At 39.8% G+C, this 27,368-nt stretch overlaps 1 protein-coding gene across 1 annotated transcript in view; it reads left to right on the plus strand.

The window, feature by feature from the left end:
• Nucleotides 1-23,760, plus strand: part of LOC148033051 (1-acyl-sn-glycerol-3-phosphate acyltransferase CHLREDRAFT_174358-like) — a 29,499-nt gene extending 5,739 nt beyond the window's left edge. Inside the window, exons 3-5 of the mRNA XM_087683779.1 lie at nt 22,139-22,545; nt 22,777-22,878; nt 22,993-23,760. Coding sequence (XP_087539905.1) covers nt 22,139-22,545; nt 22,777-22,878; nt 22,993-23,220 — 737 coding nt within the window. The 3' untranslated portion in view covers nt 23,221-23,760. The remainder of the gene's footprint in view (nt 1-22,138; nt 22,546-22,776; nt 22,879-22,992) is intronic.
• Nucleotides 23,761-27,368: the final 3,608 nt, after the last annotated feature.

A 27,368-nucleotide genomic window follows, 5' to 3' on the forward strand; every position in this document is an offset into this window, starting at 1 on the left:
GGTGAAGGACTACTGTTGAGGGAGCAGAATGTATTCCTTTGGTGCCGTTAGAGTCGAGGAAGAAGATCACCAGCTATGAATGCGTATCTCAGAAGATGAGGATCAACATGACGGCCTGCCAGATGAGGGAATCAAGCCCCTAAGCAAGTAGGAAATGCAAAAATGTAGGCGGTCGAGGTAGTAGGTGCTTGCTGCAGCGATCACCAATGCTAGGGAGACGTTAGGACTGCGAAACATAGCCTAAGAGGTTGACACTAGGTGGAGAGCACTGAGGTTTGCCTTGGGATTTTCCTTTAGTTTGTGCTGATTGGAAAAGGCTTGTCATCCTTGCATTTCGATTGACATTGCTTTGCTCTTCTTGCAATTAGAAAGAAACCAACACTTGGTTTCCCCTAGTCACTAACCTTAGAGTCGTGTTAAACCTTGATAAGATTCAGGCCAACCATCAAGTGTAGTAGATACAAGCTAATTGTTAGGAACAACTTCATCAATGCTGAGCAATTGCTCCCTTGAAGGTAGTTGATTACGAAGGTAAGCAACACATGCCTCATTGCGTACCTGATAATGAGAACAAACTAATCCCATGCTTGCGTTGTTGACTTGCATGACTTCATGTGAGGAACGACTCCTCTTTTCAGTAATGAGGCAATCAGAGCATGCACTTGACTATCATGACCATCCTAACAAATTTGCTTGAGGAGAGGTTGAACTAGTAGAGGATAGCTCAGCATCATGAGCACCATCATGCGACATAGATCTGGGACTAGTAGACATCAGAGGGGCTAGAGATGTGGGCCTCCCCTCAATGTCGGAAAGAGTATTCCACAAGCTCTTCGCAATGAGAACGCGCCTTATCATATAAGACCACATAGGATAGTCATTGTCATTGAGCTTGTCATCAGTTCCAAGCATGCCAAATAAATCATGACTATTACTGGTTATTGTGATGGATCAGCAAATAATAATGGCCAATAGATGAGAGAGAGAAAAAACCATCCTAGAGGACAAGGGTGGCCAACTATGACCATGGCAGCTTGCTGCCTGCATTGAATTTTGGGTTAAAGGACACTCAATGCCTTTCTGCTTGAATTGAAGAACTAGAAAGAAAGAAAGTATGCTGAAGTTGAAAAACTAGCAGCAGCAAGTATTTGATGTGATGCCTTGGAAAAGATGACTAGTCCAACTATTTTACTTCAATATTTGTTCAAATCAGCTCCAATAGACCCAAATATAACATTCTCAATGCACGAGAGCCAAGGCAAAGCAATGCAAGCAAAAGCCCCAAAGTTTTGTGGGCTGAGGGTGAGAATTTTCGAGGACAATGTCAAGGAGATGATTTGGGAGGCAAGGAAGACAAAATGGGGAAGATCCCTAATTTATAGTGCAGGCAACTTTGGACATTTGGTGAAACTTATAGCAAATGTGTGCTCAATGTCACCCCATGTCGAGGGAATCACCATCAATGTTGCCTAATGTCAAACAAATTTTCAGAAAAGTATGGAGCAACAGAAGCAAAGACACATTGCTGATAGAAGCTGCTATGAACACAAAAGAATAGCAAGAACACAAAAAACTTCAAAGACAATAGACTTGAGAAATGGAATCCATATACAAAGGCTCGTGTGGTCCACGGGTATTGGTTGAGAATAGCCAATAGAGTGCAATAGTCTCCCTCTCTCCAATTGGAAGTAGTGTGCTCATATCTAATGCATGTATGAGAGGAGGGAGCAGTCTATAAATTAGGATTAGGAAGAAATAAATCATCAAATAATGTAGTCGGTGAGCATTTAATATGGAAAAGTGCTAGTTGGCCACATTTAATGCGCTTGACACAAAAAGGAAATGCACTTTGAGTGGAGGTCATTGTACCTAGGGTAAGCACTTTGGCACCTAGGATATGTACGTTGATAATAGGAATACCCAAATTGGAGATGGATTTCTGTGAATTTCACAGCAAATTTTTCGAAAGACCCACATGTTAGAAATGAAATTGACCCAAAATGTGGTAAAGTCCAAATTTGGAGTCCACTTTTAGTGGATAACTCTATTAGCCTTGTACAAATCATGGCTGTTTGGGCATTGCATTTGAGTGCATTGTATTTCTCAATAGGTGGTGCATTTAAGTCTACATTGTTAATAGGATTGTCAGCTCATGTGTGTGTCTGTGCATACCTATTAGGGCTGGGCACATGATCATTATTTTAGGCATTATTGTACTGATTTATTTGTGGCATTTTATGCTAGTCGGCCAGCAGTTAATGCTGGCTGAGCAGCTGTTGTATTTGGCATATTTATTGCCTATTTATAGTGGGGCTGCTCCTCCTCCTCCTCAATCATCATCATCATTCATCAAGTGGACTTTCTGTTGGAGAGAGGAGCTGGTGCTAGTGCCCATGCAGTCAATGACTCATTTTGTTGTATGGGACTGTCTTGTATTTGGTATATGGATGCCATTTCCCGAGCACATCTCTAAGTTCTCTTCTTTTGTAGTGTTCTTCTGTGTTCTCTCTTTCTTTCTCTTCTGTCTTGTGTTCAATAGTTTATGCCAACACTTGTCTTTACTTCCATGCTGCACCACTTCTGACACATATGTTCTTCTTCTTTTGTTCAATTCTTTGTGTTTATAGGAGCTTCATCTTTTTGCTTGTGTTGCTCTAGGTTCATCTAACATGGTATTAGAGCCCAAGTGCCTTGGTTTTGGTGTTGTTTGTTGTTGTTGATTGATGTTTTAGGTATGATCCACCCCTATTTGATTGCCGATAATTTTGCATTTTGCCGCTGTTAATCTCTAGTTGGCCCAGGCGCATCATTTGATAGCTGGGCAACAATTTTCAGCTGTTGGGTGGATTGTTTACCTTGTATCTTTAGTGCTGCATCGTGCGTTTTGATCAGCTCAGCCATTGTTTCCACTTTGCTATTGACATTCTCATTTTTTTTGTTAGTCGTTTTAAATTTTCTTCCCCACAACTATCAATATTTTTGGGTGTATCTTTTCATATTTTCGGCTTTTAGCTTGGTTTACACATCAAAGGGTTCATATGTGCTGGTTGTCATGCCCTTGTTCACTACACTCACTTCACATATTGTTCTTGTCTCTTATCTTTAATTTGAATTGGTATTTCTTGCTTAAATTGATGAATTCTTGGTTTTGGGCTTATAACCATAAGTGCCCCAATGTATTCTCTCTAATACTTGTTACTTATTTTCTTTGCATCTCATCTATCAATTGCTTTTTGTTACACTTATCATGTTCCTCCTAAGTCTTGGTGTGAATGCTCCCTTATCCACAAGCACTTTTTACCTTCTAGTTGGAGAAGGGTTTTTTCCTTGTGTGAACTCCCATTAGTGGGTGTGGTACTTAGCACCTTAGGGATTGTACTTTCATTATCATTCTCGCATAGTGGATGTGACATTCCAATGCTCTCTTCTCTTGCCGCTCACTTGTTTACTATGAGTGCATGTGTGCACGCGTGTTGGTGAGCCCTAACCTAATAGTGATATCAAAGCATACCTCTTCTCAGTCGCGCTTGGCTACTCAAATATCGGTTGTTGTTCTAGGTCCAATGGGCTAAGTACTTGCTTTAGTTCTGCCCTTCAGTTTGTGCAGTCTCTCTGTTACTAGGCAGTAACTCAAACTTGCCTTGACATAGCTTGTGGGCTGCGTTGAACTAGCATACATGCTGCGTTGGACCTTTGTCTCTGCTTGTGACTTGCATGCTTGTCCTAGTCATGTTTGCCATGCTTGTGCTTGATTGCCCAGCTCTCTCTACCTTGCGGGTGCTTGTTTGTCCCATTTTGCGTGCCCACAGCTTGCATCAACGATGCTAGGTTAGGCCTGCACCGAGAGTCATGTGTGCTGACTTGTTGTGCTTGTTAGCCGCCATCAAGATCGCTTCGTCCTTACCGTAGTGTCAAATTATGCCAACAGCTTGTATAGGTGCTTTATCAATCATCTTTAGCAATAACATTAAAATATTCTTTGCCTCAAGGCTTAATTAGGATTAACCATATGAATAAATTGCTGTTCTTGCACAACCCTCTTAGTAAGGACAAATTTGGGGATTTTTAGAGCTGGCTCCAATTTCCACTCAATTTCATTAAAAAAGTTTGGGGCTTTGGCCTAAACACCCCAAATTTCACCCAAACATTGGGGATTCTATGTTTAGTGCCAAAAAATTGATCGATTATGTGCCAAAATTTGGGCCTTTTCACATTCAAGCCCAAATTTCACAAAATTTCAGAAACTAAAGCTGGGGCTTTTGTGAAATTTCCCCAAATTCATCGACGTTGAGGCCAAGTACACCTTCTATATCAACATTCGTGGACATAGGAGCCTTTTCAGCTGTAAATTCTTCATCACTATCGTCAAATTTTCAAAAAATTATAAGATTTTGGCCTTTTCTTTGCTGCCCTTGCACATGTTCTTTGGACAGTAGTTGGTCACAAAAAACCAGCAATTTGTAGCAAGCAATGGTAGGGCAAAATGATTTGCTCAATATGCTTGGGGATTCCAATAAAGCGGATGGTACTAATTATCCCATGTGAGCATATATGATGAAGCATGTTCTTGTTGCCAAGCAGCTTTGGGGTTATGTATGTGGTTTAGAGCTTAGGCATCTAAGCTTGGATACACAGAATATTATAGGTTCTTCTAGCTCATTCACTATTACCAGTGGATCTTCCGCTCCAGCTCCTCCTATACCTCCCATAATAGATTAGTTTAGATGGGATGGGTGTGATGTCCAAGCTCATGCTTTGATTGCACTCTCGCGCAAGAGACAAGTATTTCGCATATTTGGTTGTGCACAGTGGCCAAGGATGCTTAGGATAAGCTTGGTTTGTTGTATCAGGTGCGCAATGAGGTTCATGTGCCCTATTTGCGCAAGTAGCTTGAGATGGACCACATGACAAAGGGTGATTCTATAGATGCATACATTACACATGCCAAGGACATCATGGAGCAGCTTGCAAATATTGATGAAATAATTTTTGGTGCCTCTCTTGTATCTAGAGTCTTGGCTGGTCTACCTAATACTTATCAGAGTTTTGTCACTACGCTTCTCTTACTTTCAAAAGGAGATGATGAGGCATATATGTTTGATGCATGGACGTCATTGTTATTGCAAGAAGAGCAACCAAGGGTGAATCGCTCTAACATAAGTATGGACAATTAAGCATTTGCAGCCAACCACAAGAACAAAGGGAAGGCATGACAGCCCTCAAACTCAAGAGTAAAGGCAAACCAGCTTCTTCCATGGACTTTTCAAGCACCAAGGATGGCGGTGCTAAGAAAAAGAGATGCAATTATTGTAGAAAAAAGGGGCATGTTATTGAATAATGCAAAAAGAGGATGGCAACTGAAAAGGGCAAACAATCAGGCTTGAGTATTACTGAAAATTCAGCAAATACGAAGGTTGTAGCTGCACATTTAGCAAGCTTGGACATTGCTCAGTCTTATGCCTTTGTTGTGTGTTGCTCATACGATCCTTCTTCACATGAACACGGTCTTTCAATGGCTGAAAATTGCAGCTCATGGTATTTTGACAGTGGAACTTCCAAGCACATGATGTTATTTCGTGACTTGTTTGTATCATATGCAAATGTACAAAAGGGGGAGTCTGTTATATATGCAAACACTGCTTCGTATGCAATTCAAGGCATTGGTTAGGTTCCCATTACCGCAATAGATGGGAAAACTATCATGCTTGAAAAGGTGTTGTATGTGCGAGGCATAAACAAAAAATCGCTTTCAATCTTAGCCATTGCATGTATTGGTTTTGTGGTTAAATTCCACATGGATTGATGCAATGTCTATGCCTATAGCGGTGGGGATGCCCTCATTGTCAATGATACATTGTACAGTGGACTCTATTAGCTTGATTTATATGAGAGGAGAGCATCAAAGAATGCATTGCAGGTTGATGCCACCATTGTGGATGATACTGAGTTATGGCATGCTCTATTTGGTCATCTTAATTATGGCAGTTTGCTTTATCAAAAAAGCAAAATATGATGCTTGATCTCCCTACATTAAGAACACCTACTCAAAATGTGATGGGAGTCAAATGGGTCTTTAAGACCAAATATCATAGTGATGGCACTTTGGATAAGCACAAGGTGTGGCTCATTGCAAAGGGCTTCACACGATGCCGAGGGGTGGATTTCCATGACACCTTTGCACCTATAGCTCGGATGGCTACCATTAGGGGGGTTATTGCCTTAGCTAGCCTTAGGAGATGGTCGGTTTATTAGCTTGATATGAAGTCTACCTTTCTTAATGGAGATTTAAAGGAGGAGATCTATGTTGAGCAGTCTCCCAGGTTTTCCTAATCGGATGGAGAGATGTATAGGTTGAAGAAGGCCCCTTACGGCCTTAAGCAGGCTCCATGTGCTTGGAACGAGAAGATAGATTTATTCCTCCAAGGGAAGTTAGGGTATCGGTGTTTCTTTCCGATCCGTAGTTGTATATCCCACTTTTAGTTGGACTTTTAGTTGGAGGGTACATGTTGTTTGTGCTTTATGTGGATGATCTCATCTTGATAGGTGACCATGCCTAGACGGTCAAGCAGATGAAGGAGGTACTATATGAGGTGTTTGAGATGATGGATATGGGCCTTTTCCATTTCTTTTTGGGTAATGAGATTTGGCAAACTCCGAGAGGGATTTTCATCTCCCAACAAGGTTATGTGCATGACCTTTTGACTATGTTTGCGATGGAGGGATGCAAGGTGATTTCTATTCCTATTGATTCGAATTGGAAGGCTACGGCTTGTAGGCCATCTTGTTGGCTACACATTGATGCCCTTTGATCCATGACTCGGGCTCCATAGACATTTAAACTGTAGTTAAATGCAATTGTTGCCTCTATTGTCCTAGTCACTAAGTGACACTAGGATTAGGGTTTATTTAGGGTTTTCTATGATGGTTAAGATGCTAGGTTTTCATTTTTTATTATAAAAAGACACTTCATATCTCATTAGTATACAAGTGTGACTGCTACCACCTTGCGGTTGGTAACTATGGGTAATCAGTTACCAATAGTTTCGATCAACTAGTGTCTCTTTTGTTGTAGGAAGAACAAAGTTGACTCAACCACAATGCTACCATGGTGACTGAACATGCCTTTTCCAACCATCATGCTAGAAAACCCAAACCAAAGGTAAAAGCCAAGGCTATTGGTAAAAAGTCAGTAAACTTTCATGCTGGTCATCCTTCTCCTTCCATTCCTTTTTCATTGAAGACATCTTTCCATTTGGTCCATCCTCTTTCAACCCTTCAAAGGGTACAATCACCAAACCTAAGAGGTGTAATTATTGCTGAAAGATAGGGCATGGCATCATTGAATGTCGTAAGTGCATTGCATCGGAGAAGAAGAAGAAAGAGTCTGGTATTGCCCTCACACATGAGACCGTGAACTATTCTTAGTTTGAGGATTAGACTTTTTTCATTCAAATAACTATAATCCTTCTATTCGTGATACTTGTTTTTCTATCATTGATGCGGCTTCTACTTGGTATTTTGACAGTGGTGCATCCAAGCACATCACCTCTTGTGGAACATTATTTTCATCTCTCTTTGAGTCCTTAAAAGGGGGGGAGGGGGTATAGTCATGTGTGCTAACAATGCCTCATGTAGTTAAAGACATTGGTCATGTGCAAGTTGTCTTCGTTTTGGGCACTTCTTTGACATTGCATGAGGTTCTCTATGTGCTTGGCATCAAGAAAAATCTGATTTCCATTTCAGCCATCGCAACTTCAGGGTTTCGTGTCGTTTTTGATGACCCTCGATGTGCCATGTATGATGATCGAATTTCTTCTTCCATTGTCTTGATAGACACCTTCACTAAAGGTCTCTATTGTCTTGATACTTATGATCAACAACTTGCTCAAATCCTATTGACAGTGTCTTATTAACAAAGGAATCCTTTCATGATACATATTTATGGCATTCGAGGCTAGGCCACATTAACTATTGAGCATTGATAAAGCTTGAGTCAAAGGATATTGCTAAAGATATTCCAAAAATTCACTTGCCATTGAATCACATTTTGAAGGTTGTTTACTTGGTAAGATGTATTGATTCTCATTTCCTAAGGATTCTCATGTTCATTTGCCATCTATTTTACATCTTCTTCATAGTTGTATTTGTGGTCTTATGCAGACCAAATCCATCGGTGGATTCTATATTTTGTCACATTCATTGATGACAAATATTGATTCACTTGGGTATATGGGCTGAAATCTAAGTCTGAAGTCTTCTTTTGCTTCAAGACTTTTATTGCCATGGTGGAAAACCAAAGTGGCTTTTGCATTCAGATTCCCCACATCGACAGAAGGGGGGGGGGGGGGGGGAGGTTGAACATCGTTCCAAACAATTTTCAGAGTATCTTGCATTTCAAGATATTCATCATCAATGCACAGTTTCTTTCTTCCCACAACAAAATGGAGTAGTGGAATGGAAGAATATGTCACTCACGGAGATGGCAAGGTGCATGCTAAAGAGTAAGAATTTACCTAATTCTTTTTGGTTCGATGCTATTCTTTGTGCCACTTATGTTTTGAACATGTGTCTCACAAGAGCTTTTCAGATCATTGGCATATGCTCATGTGCCTTCTCAGAAAAGGCATAAATTGGATGATAAGGCTGTTCGTTGCATATTTATTGGATATAGTGCTGAAAGTATAGGGTAGTGTCTTTATCAACCCTCTACAAGCAAGGTTGTTGTCAGTTGAGATGCCATCTTCGCTGAAAATGCTTCTCACCCCTTGTTGGATTGTAAAAAACAGCTTATTATTGATTCTTTAAATATCTTTGACAGCCTACTACCACTTTTCCATAATGATTCCATGGCCGATCCTTCTTCTCAGCCTTCATTTCCACCACCTATAGATATATTACATCAGTATATTTAGCTTGATTTATAGCCATGACAGCATCATGATACCTTATTCGATGAGGAGCCCCCTACTCATGATCACTTGGAGTACATATATGCTCTAATTCATGTCAAGAGTGGTGCATCGATGCAAGCATAGATAAGTGTTGAAATAAACCGTTGAACACAAGATAAAAGAGAAAGAAAACATGACACATCAAAATAAGAGAACTCAAAGATGTGCTCGAGAAATGGAATCCATATACCAAACACGAAACAGTCGCATACAACAGTGTGTCACTGGTTGTGTGGGTACTAGCATCGGCTCCTCTCTCCAACAAGAAGTCCACCTGCAGAATGATGATCATTGTATATATTGAGGAGGAGCCTCAATTAATAGGCCATAACTAGTAGTTGGTCGGCCAGCATTAAATGCTTGCTGATTGATGTAAAATACCAAAAACCACATGAAATGACCACAATAAAAAAATGCCCAAAATACTAACAAATGTGCCCAGTCCATCAGGCTTGCACATACTCATACATGAGCTGACAATCTTGCTAGCCTCTCTTTTAAATCATGGCTGATTTGATACAATACAATGATACAATGTTAAGGACTCATTATAGTCCATACAACATAAAACCACCAAAGTAAAACTAGGAATACCCAAGAAGTGGTTGATCAAGCCATCACCAAGGTGCCTCGCAAAGGATCTAATGTCGATGTCGATTGTACCAGCCTCTGAAAATAGAGAACCATAACATGTCTCTGTGTCCGTTATCAATGTCTTATAGGAGCATACAAGACCATCCTGTCGAAAATGCCTTTGAACATATGTGACCGTGGATGTTCCACCTTTGGCTAGACCGCCAAAGTGTTCTCTCATGTGAGCTCGAGACTAGGAGCCAATCTCGCTCTCTGTCAGAGAACAGTCCATCAGGAACTTGGATATCAATCCCAGCTCTAGGATTTGAACCTACTAGACTTTAGTCGATGCGTCAGGGACGTCCCTCTCTGGAATTTGTGTAAAGATGGTCAAAGATGGCGCAAAGATACTCATGAATGGAAGTTGCCTAGTCAATTTAATTATTGGCCAGTTAGATTATTTTTTAAGGCGTCAAAATAATTATTAGATTAATTTTTAGTATTGAAAATTAATATTTAATTATAAATAACATTGGAAAAATCATTTGGAAAGGTTGCCACTTATAAAAAATGCCCATGCAAGATTGACAAACATCTTTAGAGGTTGGAGAGAGGCATTTTTAGTGTATTCAGTTTGCAAGAGAGAGGGAGGAGATGCTGTTGGTCTGATTTGCAGCCATTGGAGGACCTTTTGAGGCAGCCAGGGGAAGGAGAAGACCAATCAATAGTAGGTGATAGCATCTACAGGCTGTTGAGACAGGGTAGCAACAGTAAATGACTGATTTTTTTCAGTTCTTTGCATCTACAAGTTGTTGACACATGGTAGTAGCAGTAAATGACATATTTTCTTCAGTCCTTTGTGAAGAAAGTTTGAAATTTCTTTCTCCTCTGCATTCTCTCTCATCTCCCAGCCTTTCTATAGCCTTGCTCCAAAGATTGCAGCATTGAGATCACCAGAGGCTGAGAAATTTCAGATTTCTTTGTTGTAAACCCTAATTTGTAGGCAAAAATTAGGGTTTAGCAGTAGCCTTGGGAAGCATGCAAGAAATTGGAGGCTCCAAGACTTGGATTCAATAGGGATGAAGCTGTTTTTAGCCTATTCAAGTGGAGGGACCAACAAATCATTGAATTTGGGACATTTTTCATATCCATCAAAGCAAGTGAAGGCCAATTGATTGCCCGAATCAAGGGGCAAACCAGATTAAAGACTTGTTAGTCATTTTGAATAGCAAGGGGAGTCGGAATACTGAAAGGGGTTGGGAGAATCTCACTGTACATCAACTTCTTCTTCAATTAAATTAAATAAATACCAAAAGGGGTGTTAGTTTTGGGACCAATAGAGTGTCCAATGTCCAAGATTATATGGTAAAGTGCATTTTTCAGTTTGATGAATTTGTTAATTGCTGTAAATAGTGCTTAATCAGGTTATTTACCACCCTATCCGAGGAGGAAGGCTGATTACATGGTCCCATTGCCAGGATACTACTCAATCTCTTGATTTGGTTGCTGATTTTTACTCTTAGCTGAGAAATTACAGCAATATGTCTTCATATAGTGAGATGGACTACTCAAGTAATGATGATACTTCTCAATATAAACGTTCACATGGGAATGAAGGAAATACAATGTTTGACCTTGGACAAGGCTCAAACCATGGACAACAAGCTGAAAATGTTGCTATTGGGTAAGATGCACGGACTTCAGGGCATAAAGAGGCTGATGACCAGCAAATTGAAGAGGAATTTGATGACTAGTTTAAGAATTGGATGAGGATAGCATCAAATCTCTTTGCCGAATTGGTAAAGGATCCTCAATTTATCCGATTTTTGAATGCTCCAAAGGACAACAAAGACAAGAAGAAGAAGACGTCTTCTACACCTTTGGCACATCAAGATGCACCAAAGATAATGCCAAACCCTTCATTTGAAGCTCCCAAAGATGGTAATGAAATAAAGTAGTTGGTATCTATGGGGCAAGGAATGCAAATACAAGGCCATCATAGAAGTATCATTCCAATGGATTTTGGATAGCCGAGCATGCATGCTATTATGGGGCAGCCAGAATATTTTGGTGGAAGGACGATTTTTCATGCTATGGTTGGACAAGGACTGCATACGGTAATGTATGGCACAAATCCAACAACCAATGCATGGTATGCAAGGCCCAATGTATTTGGGTATGATTGGAAATATGCAAAACCCTATGTATGGCAGCATTGGCTTGATGCATGGGGCACAAAGTAGCATGTTTGGTACTGCATTTGTACCCCTGAATGCTTATGGAGCTTAAGGAATGAATGTTGGTTATGCAAATGCTTCGTCTAGCGTTGGCTTTGATATAAATTCAGCAAATGTATCCTTTTTGTAGCAGCCAGTATATGATAACTTAACACCCAAAGGGATAACAAAAGATTGATGAGGGTGGAAAAGTAGTGAAGTTTGAGTTCTTCAACGGTGTCCAAGATAGACTGAAAGCTTCGACTTTCATTCTGCAATTTGATACAGCCTATTCAGGGGAGAACTTTACGGAGTCCTCAAAGATTTAAAAGGTAGCCACTTTCTTGAAAGGGAATGCATTATAGTGGTGGTCCACTCTTTTGATGCAAGGTAGAGCACTGTCAATGTGGGTACAATTCAAGCAAACGTTTGCATCAAATTGGTTGACAAGTACCTTTGAGGTGGATATCATGATAGCTTGGAATAAGCTGGATGCTAAAGAATGTTATGGCTGATGCACTGTTATGCAAGCCATGAATTTCAGCCATCATAAGTATGGTTTATCACACTGAGTTGGATGCCATGAAAGAGCAATATGTTGCTGATTCGGACTTTGCTAATGTTTATGATCAGCTTTGCAATGGCCAAAGGTATGGACACTTTATGCTAAGAGATGGATTTCTGATGATGGATGGACAATTGAGTGTCACAAAGCAGTTAAGGCCTAGAGTTATTACTGAAAGTCATGCTCCTCCGTATGCAAGACATAGAGGTATTGATGCCACGGTCAAGGCAGTGGAGCATTTTTTTTGGTCTACTCTTTTGATGCAAGGTAGAGCACTGTCAATGTGGGTACAATTCAAGCAAATGTTTGCATCAAATTGGTTGACAAGTACCTTTGAGGTGGACATCATGACAGCTTGGAATAAGCTGATGCTAAAGAATTTTATGGTTGATGCATTGTTACGCAAGCCACGAATTTCAGTTGTCATCAGTATGGTTTATCACACTGAGTTGGATGCCATGAAAGAGCAATATGTTGTTGATTCGGACTTTGCTAATGTTTATGATAAGCTTTGCAATGGCTAAAGACATGGACACTTTGTGCTAAGAGATGAATTTTTGATGATGCATGGACGATTGTGTATCACAAAGCAGTTAAGGCCTAGAGTTATCAATGAAAGTCATGCTACGGAGTCCTCCGTATGCATGATATAGAGATATTGATGCCATGGTCAAGGCAGTGGAGCATTTTTTTAATTGGCTAGCTTTGAGGCATGATGCATAACAATTTGTTAAGACATGCATCATATGCTAGAAGGTAAAGCATGATAGGCAAAATATGCCGCATTTGTTGCAACCCTTGCCTATTCTAGATAGGCCTTGAGAGAGCATTGCAATAGACTTTATTTTTACGCTTCCTAAGACACTACATGGAATGATTGCATATAGACTATCATTTGTAGGTTTAGCAAATAAGCCCATTTCATTTCGGTAAGGAAAAAAACAAAGGTTGATTATAAGGCATGATTGTTTTTGTAGCACATCTTTAAGTATCATGGTATGCCAGAGTTGATTATTAGTGATCGAGACTCTCGGTTGACCAGTTCATTTTGGAAGGGCTTGTTTGAGAATATGGGTATCACGTTGAAATTCTCATCCTCCTTCCATCTGTAGATAGATGGTTAGTCTGAGGAAGCAAATTCCAGTATTAGATCTTTTGAGGTACTATATTTCAGACCACAAGACACAGTGGGAGCAGTATTTGCCCTTGGTTGAGTTTGCTTACAATAACATAGTGCATAGTTCTATGGGCAAAGCTCCATTTGAGGTGGTTGAGGGTGGCAAGAAGGTACCACCTATTCTGCAAACTAAGGATAAGATCTTTGAGGCTGATCGTTATGTGGACAACTTGGATGTAGCCTATGTAAAGATAAAATATACACTTCAGAGATTGCAAGAAAAGCAAAAGAGAGTAGCTGATCGCCATAGACGTGCTTTGTAGTTTGCAAAGGGTGATTATGTATTGCTATATTTTGAAAATGCAAGGCTGAAAAAAATGAAAGGAAGAGAAAGATTGTATCCAAAGTTGAGTATGAGATACTATGGGCCCTTCCAGGTGTTGGAGAAGATCAGTGATGTGGCATATCGGCTGAAATTATCTCCACATTGGCGGATACACAACGCTTTTCATGTCAATTTGTTGAGACCTTTTCATGGTGATGTGCCAGAGGATATGTCTATTGAAATTCATCCTGAGGTTGGGGAGTTGGATGAGATTTTGGTACGTGAGCAAATTTTAACACATAAGGAAAAAAAAATCAAAGGTAAAATTTTGAGGAGATACTTGTGAAATTTCAAAATTATTCACCAATGGATGTCAAATGGATGGAAGAAGATGACTTGGCAGACCATCCTTAGTTGTTGCAGCTTTCCCTAGATGTCTTTTAGTTAGAGCTGACTTTAGTTCGGGCTTCGTCAGGTTCAACAGAGCAAGGGTTCGGAGTATTGCTTAATGCTCAAGGGCGAGGTAGCACTTTTACTCCTCCAGTTAAGGAGAGCTCTCGTATGTAGTGGATCTCAGATGTATTCAGTATGCATCCAAGATACTGCGTTGACAATATGTTTGCCATGAGGTCACTACTTAGTGTACTAGTCATGTGAGATGTATGCAGATAAGTATGAGTTTCACTTTGGCATTGGAATTATACTTTTGCATCAGTCTATGATCAATTGAGCATGAATTTTGCTTCAATTTTGAGATAAAAATTCTGATAAGTTTCAACTTAGTTTTTGATTAGCTTGAGAACCATTTATGGTTACTTTTTGGATCAGTTTTGCATTGATTGTTGGTCACTTTTTGCAATGAGTTTGTGATCAACTTGGGGTCACATTTGCAGTAGTTTGTGATAAGTTCTCAGATCAGCAAGTGATCAGTTTATGATCAGATTATGCTCTATGGTTTACATCTAGTTCCATGGACAACAACATATGTTATGATGCCATTGATGTTTTAGCCATGGTTTATGCTTAGTTATGCTATGCTATGGTTCGGTTTTGTGAGATGAGTAGAGCTCTTGAGAAATAGATATGCCACATGATAATCTGGCAATTTTTTTGAGATTCTTTGTAAGTCTTATGTTATGTTATGATTGCAATCGTGGACGATTGCAAGGATTTTAAGGGGGAGGGATATCATGAGGACATGTATTTTTGAAACCTCACTTAACATATGGATTAATTTTTAATCATATGGTTAAGTAAATATTGCACATGTGAGGTTTAATTGGGGTTTACAGTAAATTTACGAGCTTGGGATCCGAGGAAATCACGGGATGTCCAAGGTAAAAGTTGCTATAAGTTATGCTGCATAAGTACTTGGTGGTATCTAGTGCCAGTTATTGGCCTAGGTCATTCATTTGGCCATAAGTCTCAGTTGGTGACACTAGGGAGGTGGCGTTTAATGGTACTTAACGCCAATCTGATGGTCAAAGATGATGCAAAGGCACTCAAGAATGAAAGTTGCCTAGTCAATTTAATTATTGGCTAGGTAGATAAGGCGTCGAAATAATTATTAGATTAATTTTTAGTATTTAAAGATTGAAAATTAATATTTAATTATAATTAATATTGAAAAAATCATTTGGGAAGGTTGCCACTTATCACCCATGCAAGACTGACAAACATCTTTAGAGGCTGGAGAGAGGTAATTTTTAGTGTATTCAGTTTGTAAGAGAGAGGGAGAAGATGTTGTTGGTCTGATTTGCAGCCATTGGAGGACCTTTTGAGGTAGCCAAGGGAAGGAGAAGACCAATCAATAGTAGGTGATAGCATCTATAGGCTGTTGAGACAGGGTAGCAACAGTAAATGACTGATTTTTTTCAGTTCTTTGCATCTACAAGTTGTTGACACATGGCAGCAGCAATAAATGACAGATTTTCTTCAGTTCTTCGTGAAGAAAGTTTGAAATTTCTCTCTCCTTAGCATTCTCTCTCATCTCCCAGCCTTTCTACAGCCTTGCTCCAAAGATTGCAGCATTAAGATCACCAGAGGCTGAGAAATTTTAGATTCCTTTGTTGTAAGCCCTAATCTGCACAGCAGAAATTAGGGTTTAGCAGCAGCCTTAGGAAGCACGCCAGAAATTAGAGGCTCCAAATTTGGATTCAACAAGGTTGAAGTTGCTTTTAGCCTATTCAAGTGGAGGGACCAACAAATCATTGAATTTGGGGCATTTTCCATCTCCATCAAAGCGGGTGAAGGCTAATTGATTGCTTGAATCAAGGGGCAAATCAGATTAAAGACTTGCTGATCATTTTTAACAGCAAGGGAGTTGGAATAGTGAAAGGGATTGGGAGAATCCCATTGTACATCAACTTCTTCTTAAATTAAGTTAAATGAATACCGAAAGGGTGCCAGTTTTGGAGCCAACGGGGTGTTCAATGTCCAAGATTATATTGTAAAGTGTACTTTTGAGTTTTGTGAATTTGTTAATTGTTGTAAATAGTGCTTAATCAGGTTATTTACCACCCTATCCCAGGAGGAAGGCTGGTTACAGGAAGGGTAGAATGCATGTGCTGAAGCTGGTCTTGTACTTGTGTAACACGGAACAAAAAGGGCTGAACGGTATTCTTAGGCTTAAACTTTTGCTAAAGTTGTCTATAATTGGTCAATGGACGTATGGTGGAAGGTTCCTTGTACAACATCTAAAGCTCTTCCACGTAAGCACAACTTCCTTATGATTGTTCTCATCAAAATGTTTGGGAATGGGAAAAGGATGTTGAGAACGAGAAATAGCTCCACAAACAACGTACTAGATCTACTTTTGCTTAAACTAGGCTTTCATCATAGCACTTCATTTAAGATAGTCAGGGCCATGTAACCTATCTTCAGTAGAAGTGCACGAATGAGCCATTTGGAGAGGTTAGGAAGAGAAGATAGAAGATAGAAAGTATATGGAGAGAGAAGACAGCCAATCAAGCAGCACAGACTACACTACAGAGTTCACACGCAGCGGATAATAGCTGATTACAAAAACCACAAAGCTGAAATCAGAAAAATCTGCAAAAACTGAGCCAGAAGATGCTGCCCAGAATAGTACCAATAGCAAGGGCTGGAAATGTAGGTATCCTGAACAGTCGACAGCTATTCAAGAGCTGCTTGGGGTAGCATAGGGACAGGAGACTGAAAATGTAGATTGGAAAGTACAAAATGTAAGTTGGCGGTGCAATAAATGCAGGAAACGTAAATCTGCATGGGTGTCAACAGCTCGATTTGCAGTAGAACGCAGTTGCCTGATTAGTAGCTGGAAGGGGAAGATGTGAATTCAACAGAAAAGATCATAGTAGGTATCTAGATCTTGCAATTTGGTACCATGTTAGAAGTGGTGCAGCAATGGAAGTGTTAGAAGTGGTGTAGTGATGGAAGCATAGACAAGTGCTGAAATGAACTGTTGAACAAAAGAACAAAAGAACACTGCAAAGGAAGAGAACTCAGAGATGTGTCAGAAGTGGTGTAGTGATGGAAGCATAGACAAGTATTGAAATAAACTGTTGAACAAAAGAACAAAAGAACACTGCAAAGGAAGAGAACTCAGAGATGTGCTTGGGAAATGGAATCCATATACCAAACGATAGAGTGATGCGTACAACGGTGAGTCATTGGTTGTGTGGGTACCGGCATTGGCTCCTTTCTCCAATAGGAAGACCACTAGAAGAATGATGATAAATGAATGAGAAGAGGAGCAACCACTGAATAAATAGGCCCAAAATATGCCAAATATGGCAGCTGGTTGGCCAGCAATAAATGGCTAAATAATCACTAAGATGACCATCATAAAATGCCTAAATTACCCAATAATGTCAAGCATAGCCCAGATTCACACATGAGCTGTCTACATTGCTAACAAAAGCATAGACGAGCTGAAATAAATTGTTGAACACAAGACAAAAGAGAAAGAAAACAAAAGAATACTACAAAAGAAGAGAATTCAAAGATGTGTTTGGGAAATGGAATCCATATACCAAGCACGAGATAGTTGCGTACAATAGTGAGTCATTGGTTGTGTGGACATTGGCACTGACTCCTCTCTCCAATAGGAAGTCCACTTAAAAAATGATTATCACTGTATATATTGAGGAGGAGGAGGAGCCTCAATAAGCAGGTCCATAATAGACCATAACCAATAGTTGATCGGTTAGCATTAAATACTGGCTGATTGGCATAAAATGCCAAAAACCACTTGAAATGACCACAATAAAAAATGCCTAAAATACTAATAAATGTGCCCAGCCCATTAGGCATGCACAGACTCTCACAGGAGCTAATAATCTTGCTAACAATTTAGCAGCCTAAAAGAGTCTCTCGTTGGTTGCTAGACACTCTTTGGGATAGCGTGTAGCCTTTTCCTTTGGCTGCTCGTATACAAGCCTTCGCTCCTAAGGAACAAGGTAATCTTCTTGCATGTGTATTGATAGCTATAATATGTAATGAAGAACCTCTATGTTATAAAGATGCTTTTTTAGATGATCGCTGGGTGGAATTTTAATACGAAGGACTTTCAAAAACGATGGAGAAGAAAACGGGAAAAATCGAAGTTTCAAAGTTTCCACCAAATTTTGGAAACAGGAAAATAGTTTTTCGGATTGGACACTAAAATAAACACAATATTACGTAGGTATGTAAATATATCAATGGCTACAATAACATGTATCCAAATTTCATATAAACTTTGCGTCTTCATGTCATATAATTGAAATCATAATTCATTACATGCGTCATGACTCACGAGTGAAGAGTCAAGACTTATGGTTAAACTTAAGATAGGTTAACACAGTTAAAACTCAGTATTCAAAACTTAAGACAATAAAATGAATTATAATTTACATCAAGAACTGTGGAGCCAAGTTGCATAATAAGTAAAATCAAGATATAATGATATATGCAACTACATCATATGAATAATCTGTCCAAACTCCAAAGTCTAGTGTGCACTGATGAGCACTGGGTACTAGACTCTAATAACTACCGAGTAATAAGTATCAACATCAAATGAACAACTGACAAGTGTAGTTTGCAATGCTAAACTAATTTTTGAGTATCACGAGTCATGTCACATGACTTATCTGGACTTCGAGGGTCTGTGCTCCATCTCCTCATCTGACTTCGAGGACCCTGGTCGAGAAGGTGATGAAGCAGCCTCAGCCTCAGCTTGGGACTCAAGCTTTGACTCTGCTTGTGATGCATAGCCATGTGTGGCCCTCGCTCTAGTGGCTCTCACCCTCTTGTGTGCACGAGTCTCGTGCACTGGTGTCAAGAGCTCCTCATAGAGTATGGAGTAGATATCTCGCTTTTCCTCGTGAAGAAATTCTAGGTTTTGCATTGAGGAAACGTAATATACAACCAAGACTGAAACACAAACACTTAGACAGAGACAAGCAAAACTCAAACCCCAAACACAAAATCTCAAAACTCAAACACAAAGACAAACACAGAGAGAAGAAACTCTGAAGTGAATGAATGTTGTAAATGAATATAAGAGTGTACAGAATGCCCAAGGGTAGAGCAATGTGATGCCCAACAACAAGGAATCGGCTTTGAGGAGACTTTGCTCCTACCTCTTGCATTACTACCATTGGGAGTGTTATTGCCCTTGTTGCCCACTTTCATTGGGAGGCATTTCTCCATGGATATCTCATTGAAGAGGCGTATGTTTCTTAGCCTCCTGGATTTGCAGTCAAAGGCTTTGAGCACAAAGTTTGTCGTCTCAATAAGGCTTTGTATGGTTTAAAGAAAGCTCTACGGGCTTGGTATGGCCGCATACATTCTCATCTATTGCATCTTGGATTTTAGAATATCCCTACCAAGGCTACTCTTTACATTTGACATTAGGGATTTGATTTTATTATTCTTGTGCTTTGTTGGTGATATGCTTGTCATTGGAATTTGGGACCAATGATGGTTAAATTGCAGCATTTAAGATTGATTTACAGCAAACCTTAGTCATGACAAATCTTTCTCTTTCAAGTAATCATGCAATTACTTTACACTTGGGCCAATGCGGCCCATGTAGATTCACTGGTGGTGAATGCAATCCGCTACAGGCAGTTGAGTGGGTTGTTGATATGGCTTCTTAACACTCGGATTGATTTGGGCTTTCTTGTAGGTTTGCTTGCATGGTTTATGAATGAACCCAAGGTTGCTCATTGGCAAGGTGTTATCAGGATTTTGTGGTTTCTGAGGGGGACCCTTGATCTTGGTATTCATTACCTAGCAGGTACTAGCGATTCGACTTTGGTTCATATAGATGGTGGAGACGTTGACTACCGGCAGTTGACGATAGGATATTACTTTACTTTGGGTGCATGTGTTATCTCGTGGAGTAGTAAGAAGAAGCTCACAGTGCCCTTTCTTCAACAGAGCCGGAGTATAGAGTTCTACCACATGTGAGTGACTGTGGCTTCTGAGGTTACTAGGAGAGCTTGGCTGCCCACAAACAAGTCGTACGACACTTCATTGCGACAATGAGAGTTGCATTGCTTTGGCACGGAACCTTGTGTTCCATGCTAGGTCGAAGCACATTGAGATCGAGTATCTTTTCATTCAAGAGAAGATCTTGGATGAGACTTGATATGGTTTAGTGTGAGATAGAGGATAACTTGGCAGATTTGTTTACGAAGGCGCTTCCTCAGGTTGTTCTACAACAACAAGCCAAATCCTTGAGTCTTATGCCGTGTCAAGGATCTAAGAGGGGGTGTTAGAGATTTAGTTATCCCTTGGATTGGCATTCTCAGGTAACAATTCGTTTAGTTAGTTCTCTTGGGTAGAGTTATGCATTTTTCCTTATCAGTCTTTGGTATTTCCAACAGTTACGAGATAGTCTTTTTATGCAACAGTCCACATTTTTATGCAGCTGGTTAGCCGATTTGCTGGCCGCCCTGATTTATTAATGGCTTTATTTCATCCTATTTATTGCCACTAGGCAGTCTGCCCTCATCACTTGTCATTTAGGTGGTGGAGAGAGGGAGAGAGAGAGAGATAGATTGGCTGGAGGAGATACTTCGGCAGCCTGTTTGTATATCTGTCTTCTTCATTTCAGTATTTATTGACTGTAGATTTCTGTGTTCTTCTGTCTATTTTCTTTCTCCCTCTTCTCTCATGTTCATTGTCTTTTTGTGTTGTCCATATGCTTCCGCATTCGTTGCACTCTTACATCTTCTAGAGGTAGAATATTGGGTTACTTGTGCATAGCCTAGGAGGTTTTATGTTTGAGGAGTTATTTCTAGAGGTCAGCTTTTTACAGTGATCATCAACTGTTCTTTAGTGCGATGCGGTGGTGTTTCATGGATGTATGAAGCACATTGAGGACCAATATTCTCCATGTTTGAGAGAGGATCTTGAATTGGAAGCTGGAGCTTCTCTATTGCCCTACTAAGGACAATGTGGGGACATCCACACGAAGACTCTTCAATCGCGTTTCATCATCTTCATGGGGGAGGTGTTCAGTCACAGATCTGAGCGGGGTTGTTAGTAGTTGGTCATCTTTTACTTCTGAGCCCTACATGGAGTTAGGGAGGGACATTAGAACCCATCTTGTCCAGCATTAGTCACAGTTCTGGTCACTATCTGTTGTTGGTCCCAATCCATAGGGCACTCCAAAGACGCACTTTCTTAGATTAAGATCAATGCAGAACTGCCTACAATGCTCAAAACATGTTCTTAGAATTATCAACTGTCTTTCCCTCATCCATTTCCTCACTGTTCACTCAGCACCATTACTGCATGTGCCTTGTCAGGGTCTACACTGTAACTCGTGTAGGGGCTGCATTGTATGTCTTCTTTGTCACTTTGTTGATCAGTTCATTGCCTTAATTTTTCTTAGCGACTCTAGAATTGTTTTGCTTCATATCTTGTTTTTACATCGGTTCTAACTTGTCACTTGTTTTGCATCTGAGTCCTTGTGCTCAATAAGCTTCAGCTATCACTCCTTGCCACATCTATAGCACAAACTGCCTTTCCAACTTTGCTCATCGCCAAAATCTTCTGCTTGCATTGATAGGGAAAGTTTAGGCAATACTTTCAAAATGGTCAGACAAGAAAATGATAAAACCTAAAGGTATTGCACTGTAGGTAAAACTTTGACCCTGTGTTTTACTGCAGCATCAAACAGGATCACATAAATTCTGTTCATCCTCTGCATTTGAAGGCTGAAGCTCATTGGTCTCAGGCCTTTTTCTTTTACCAGCTGCATCTCTAGGAAGAAACCATTGCTGTGATTAGATTGAAGTTTTATGAATTTGCAATCTACACTTGTTCATTGTTTGTGTAGTTCCGTTTCCTGTTTTGCTGTAAAAACAGAAAGCAACTCTGGAAACTTGACCTAGTTTTTTGTGTTTCTCACAGGTTCTACATTTGGACAACGGGTTCGGGCATTTTGCTTCTATGCAACAACATATATTGTGGCTCTGCCTCTCTTTGTTGCCATGCTATTAGTTCATCCTTTAGTTCTTCTTTTCGACAAGCAGAAGCGCAAAACACAGCATCTTATTAACAAAGTGTGGGCAACACTAACTATTCTTCCCTTTTACAAAACTCAAATTGAAGGATGGGAGAATCTACCAGGACCTGACGAGCCAGCAGTCTATGTTTCAAACCATCAAAGCTTTTTGGACATTTACACTCTGTTCCTTCTCAACCGCCCTTTCAAGTTTATTAGCAAAACTAGCATCTTTTTGATCCCTATAATTGGCTGGGCCATGTACCTTACTGGACATATTCCTTTGCGTCGTGTGGATACAAAAAGTCAGATGGTAAGTGTTTCTTGTACTGAAATGATATGGTAAGCTTTAATTTGGTAGGTATTATTTAGAATGTATTTCAAAGGATCTCATTTCAATTGGCCATCTCCAGCTTGCGATGATGTTACACACTAGTATTGAATACACACTGGCCTTCTGCTTCTTGCAATGATGTTAACAGAATGGACCTTAAAGAAGTCATTGTTTCGCATGTAAGTCCAGGCTAATTGTTTACTTGTTCAGGAATGCATGAAACATTGCCTTAGGCTGGTCAAACAGGGTGTTCCGGTTTTCTTCTTTCCGGAGGGTACACGATCAACAGATGGAAAAATGGGAAAGTTTAAGGTTTGATCAATTATTATTTTGATCGTATATATATTTTTATTGTCTGTTGTTGTAGCCTTATCTGTGAATATTCCTCATTGCTTATCAGTTGACTTTGATTCGTTGGATGATCAGAGAGGTGCATTCACAATTGCTGCAAAGACAAACGTCCCTGTGGTTCCTATCAGTTTGATTGGAACAGGAAAGCTTATGCCAAATGGCAGGGAGGGCACATTGAAGCCAGGATCTGTGAAGGTGATTATCCACAAACCAATACAAGGAAGCAATCCAGATGAATTGTGTGAACAGTCGTGGGTCACAATTTCCCAATCTCTACTAAAGCATGGGCTTGAAGTGCATTGAAATGTCGATTGAACTCTGAAATCAGCTGCCAGAAGTGACCGGTGGGCGTTTCTGTGAGCATTTAAAATGAGGAGCTATTCTGGCATTAATGGTATTTATGAGGAAAAAAATCTCATATGAGTTTGCTCTCTCTCAATATAGTGTTTTTGACGTCATTTTGGCAGATGCACAAGTAGTGGGTGGTTTTTTTGGTGCCAGCCTCCACTTGTTTAAAGGTTCTTGTTAGCTCCCTGTCTGCAGTAAGTTGCCATATGACTGGAAGGGAGCTCATCTCATTCATTATGAGCTGTGAAATTTACTGAAAATCGGGCATCAATACTGATCATCCTCCCTAATATCAGGGAGGGATCCTCCATCGTTGGGGAGTATGATCATCTATCTAATCGGGGAGTTGCAAGTATGTGTCTTACGCTCTACTGCTCCAATTCAACCCAGGGCTGCTTATATTATGTAACTAGTCTTGCTTGGATGCCCTTGCCCAAGGTCTTATTTAAGGACTTTATTGAGCGCTTTTAGATGAATGAAGGGCTTGTGAGGAAAGGAGATAGGCCATATGGCCATTGCCCATGCTTTAATTTCTAAGAGCCATCCTTGTCCTAACTAAATCAGAAGCATAGGCATCCATGAGGTCTAAATTTTGTCGACAAAATAAATGAAGCGAACTATCCCACACTCTCTCATGGTGATGCCCTGCACTCGAGTTGACTGTCTTTCGATCCTCTCGATCATGCATTTGCCCAACATCTTTATTATGTTTTGCTTGTGCTCCCTGTCGATTAGCAAAAATGTCTTGAATTCTTGGCCTTTCAAAGACAAACCAAAACAATGAACTTACGACATCACTAACTGCTAACAATCTCGCTTAACGAAATTAACGAGTAACTCATCAGCTTAACTAACGATCTCGCTAATGACAGCGATGAAGTATTTTAGCCAGTTGCTTATTAGTTCCTAATAATCGCCCAACAAGACGAACAAAGTAATCGACATTAACAATCGATAGAATGAATCGAGCTCGAAGAAATCGAATTATTGACAGCAATCGGCAAGAAAATCCTTACCTGGGAAGCCGAAGAAGTGAGCTTCTGTTCTCGTCTCGTGGCTCTTACTTTTTTCTCCTTTCTTCTTTGTCAACCTGTGTGCGATGACAAAAGAGAGAGGAAGAGAACGATCATAAGCTGCGCGTGTAAACTCTATTGCAGCTTGCTTCGCCCATGAAGCAGGACATCTCCTTGTGTCTTAAGGCTCCCTGTGAATAAAGTTGGTGGTTGCTAAGAGTACGATCCTTGATTATTTCATGGAAATTGAAATATGTCTATGTTCCCTTTTTCTTCACCTTCTTGGTGGTTGCATTAACAAAGTTTAAGAACTCTTAGGTCAATTTTATTGCACTGGAGACTTGGGTTTCCATTGAGGCTTTATCATGATCACTTTTGCACATAAGGATTTACATTTTGTTTGGCTATGTGGCCTCCGTAGGTTCAAAACAACTACTGATGCCACAAAGTTACTCTCATTGTCACTTGTTTGTTCATGTGGCTACATGACATTGATGATTATATCTTTTCTTCTCACTGTCACTTGTTTGTTCCGATGCCCATCACATTCCGTATCAGAATTTTGCTACAATTTTCTCTCCTAATCATTTTTTATATTATTTTGTGTGTGCATGCATGCTTGCACGTGCACGTGTGCACACACACACACACACACACACACACTCTCTCTCTCTCTCTCTCTCTCTCTCTCTCTCTCTCTCTCAAGCGGACACAATCTCTTTGTCTCTCTTTGTCCTTTGCAATGTGTGTATGCACAAACATAGACTGGGCACAAGCACATACCAAACACACGCATACAATCCCTCTATGTCTCTTTCTCTCTTCATCCTTTCAAATCTCCTTAGTAGGAGATTCTTGGGATAAATTCTTGTATAGATAATCTAGAGACCTAGTTGAACACTCTACCCACGAAGCCATAGCATTAGTGAGATCACTTTATCAAATGACATTTATTAAGTGACTATGCTATATGGATGTGAATATGTCCCATGTAGGAAGGCTTGCTATTGACCATATTAGAGCATCATTGCACAACTTGAGATTGAGAGATGCATTGGTCTTTACCTCATGAAGGTATAAAGGCATGGAGACGAACTTCTATACCTTGAGAGTCAATAGGTTCTAGCCACCACTACAGATCACTAGATGTTGCATACTCACTAATGTGCCATACCACGAGCCCCCTTCCATGTTATCCAGTGTAGTGTAGGAGTTGGTGGTATAGACAACCTCAATACAAAAGCCACCATAACATCAAATATAAGTGGATGTAGACCATCGTGCCCACATTGTGTATAGATTGCCTAGATCTACGGGTGACATCACAAAGATGTGGAGGAGAGATTACAATGGCTAGAGTAGATACATGAGCCTTTCTCGCCCCTTACCTCATGTCTTATATATCACATATCATATCCAAGGGATGGAGTTAGAGCCTTTTTCTCCCCTTGCTCCATGTTTAATATATTACATCCTGTGATATTAGATTAATCACTTTTCTATACTCACCATATTATCCTTCTTGAACATGCTAGATATTGACTATACATGGGATGGATTTGACTAGAATTAGTTTCCCTTCAACCTCTAAGTGATACTAAATACATGGCCTTGTATATTCATTTGTCTCATAGGGAGAACTTTGGCCTCCAAAGCAAGTGCTAAAGATCTCTCTTTATTCTCTCAAGAGCTCAAGGCCACAAATATTCAAAGCCAATGGCCAACAACATTGTCTTTGATGAGCACAAACTAAAAGGAGTGCTGGTAGGTGTTGAGAAAACATGGATCCTTAAGCAAGGTCTATCTATGGAGGACGAAAGTTATGACAAGAAGCATGATGATAGAGATTAGACACATTGATTGTTACTCAAGTGAATTAGGTTCCAAGATAGACTAGCTTGGACTCATAAACACAATCTTGAATAGAGAGATAAGATTGAAAGTACAAAGTATAATAGCATTAATAATTTATCTCAATGTCAAGTACATGATTTTATAGTTGTAGGATGGTTTTCCTTTTCTCATTGTGCCTATGGGATTCATGTAGCTTTTCCTAGGCTATTGCATGTTCCTTGCTCTATTGCTCTATATAAAGAGGTTGTCTTAGGAGTGTGATTGCATAAATAACAATACCCCTCTTTAATCACAACCATAAAAAGCATCGAGTATACAAAGGTTATTATGAGTAGAACCTTGCTAAGTGCAGACATGGAAAAAACCAACCATATAAAGCTAGAGGTTGTCACAAGGCCTCACTAAGTGTGTAGAAGCTATAGTGCACAAGTTACATGAGGATTATAAAGCTTATGATTGGATCATGCAAGCATATAGAAGGCTTAAAAAAGTTGGTCTGAATAGTGGAAATAGAAGGATTGAAGAGGCTTGTCCTTTTGTTCTTAATTATCTTCTTCTTTTTCTTCTTTGGTAGTTTCTAGGTAGGTCTTCTGTGATCTTTTCTAGGCATAACAAAATTTTTTAATGTGTCTCGTTCTTTTGTAGAAAAGACAATGCCTTTCTTCCCTTTGTACTTGTACTGAGTGATACTTCAATGTCTACTAGCTTTGGATTTGATATATTAATTAGTGTGGTGGAAACATTACCAAATTTTGGAGGAAGACTCTTCAACAGAACTCCAATCTATACATCTTCATTCATTTTGAAATTAATCCCTGTAAGTTGAGTTAGCAGACTTTCCATATAATTAAGATGGATTGCAAGGGATATATTAGTCTTTATATTCAGCTTGAAAAATTCAATCAACAATCTATATTTTGAAGATTTAGATTGGACACCAAACAGTGTGTCCAACTATTCCCAAGTGGCATGAGATGCATTGCGTGTCTACATGGTGGATATAACTATCATCAAGCTCAATGTTGATGATGACTTAAGCTTTGTCATCATTCTTTTGCTGTACTGCTACAAGAGCAATATCTTTGGGTTTCTTTTCTTGGCCATTGGTTATTGACTAAAGGTCCTTCATCAAGATCAACTTGATTCTTGTTTGCCAAGTGTGGAAGCCTATTCCTTTGAAGCGGCATGACAGTAAATCTTTCCCTATACTAGATGGCAAGAGCAACAATAAATCAA

Source organism: Lygodium microphyllum, chromosome 8, assembly GCF_053477565.2.
Source record: "Lygodium microphyllum isolate KBCC chromosome 8, Lygodium_microphyllum_v1.1.10, whole genome shotgun sequence".
Lineage (NCBI taxonomy): Eukaryota > Viridiplantae > Streptophyta > Polypodiopsida > Schizaeales > Lygodiaceae > Lygodium > Lygodium microphyllum.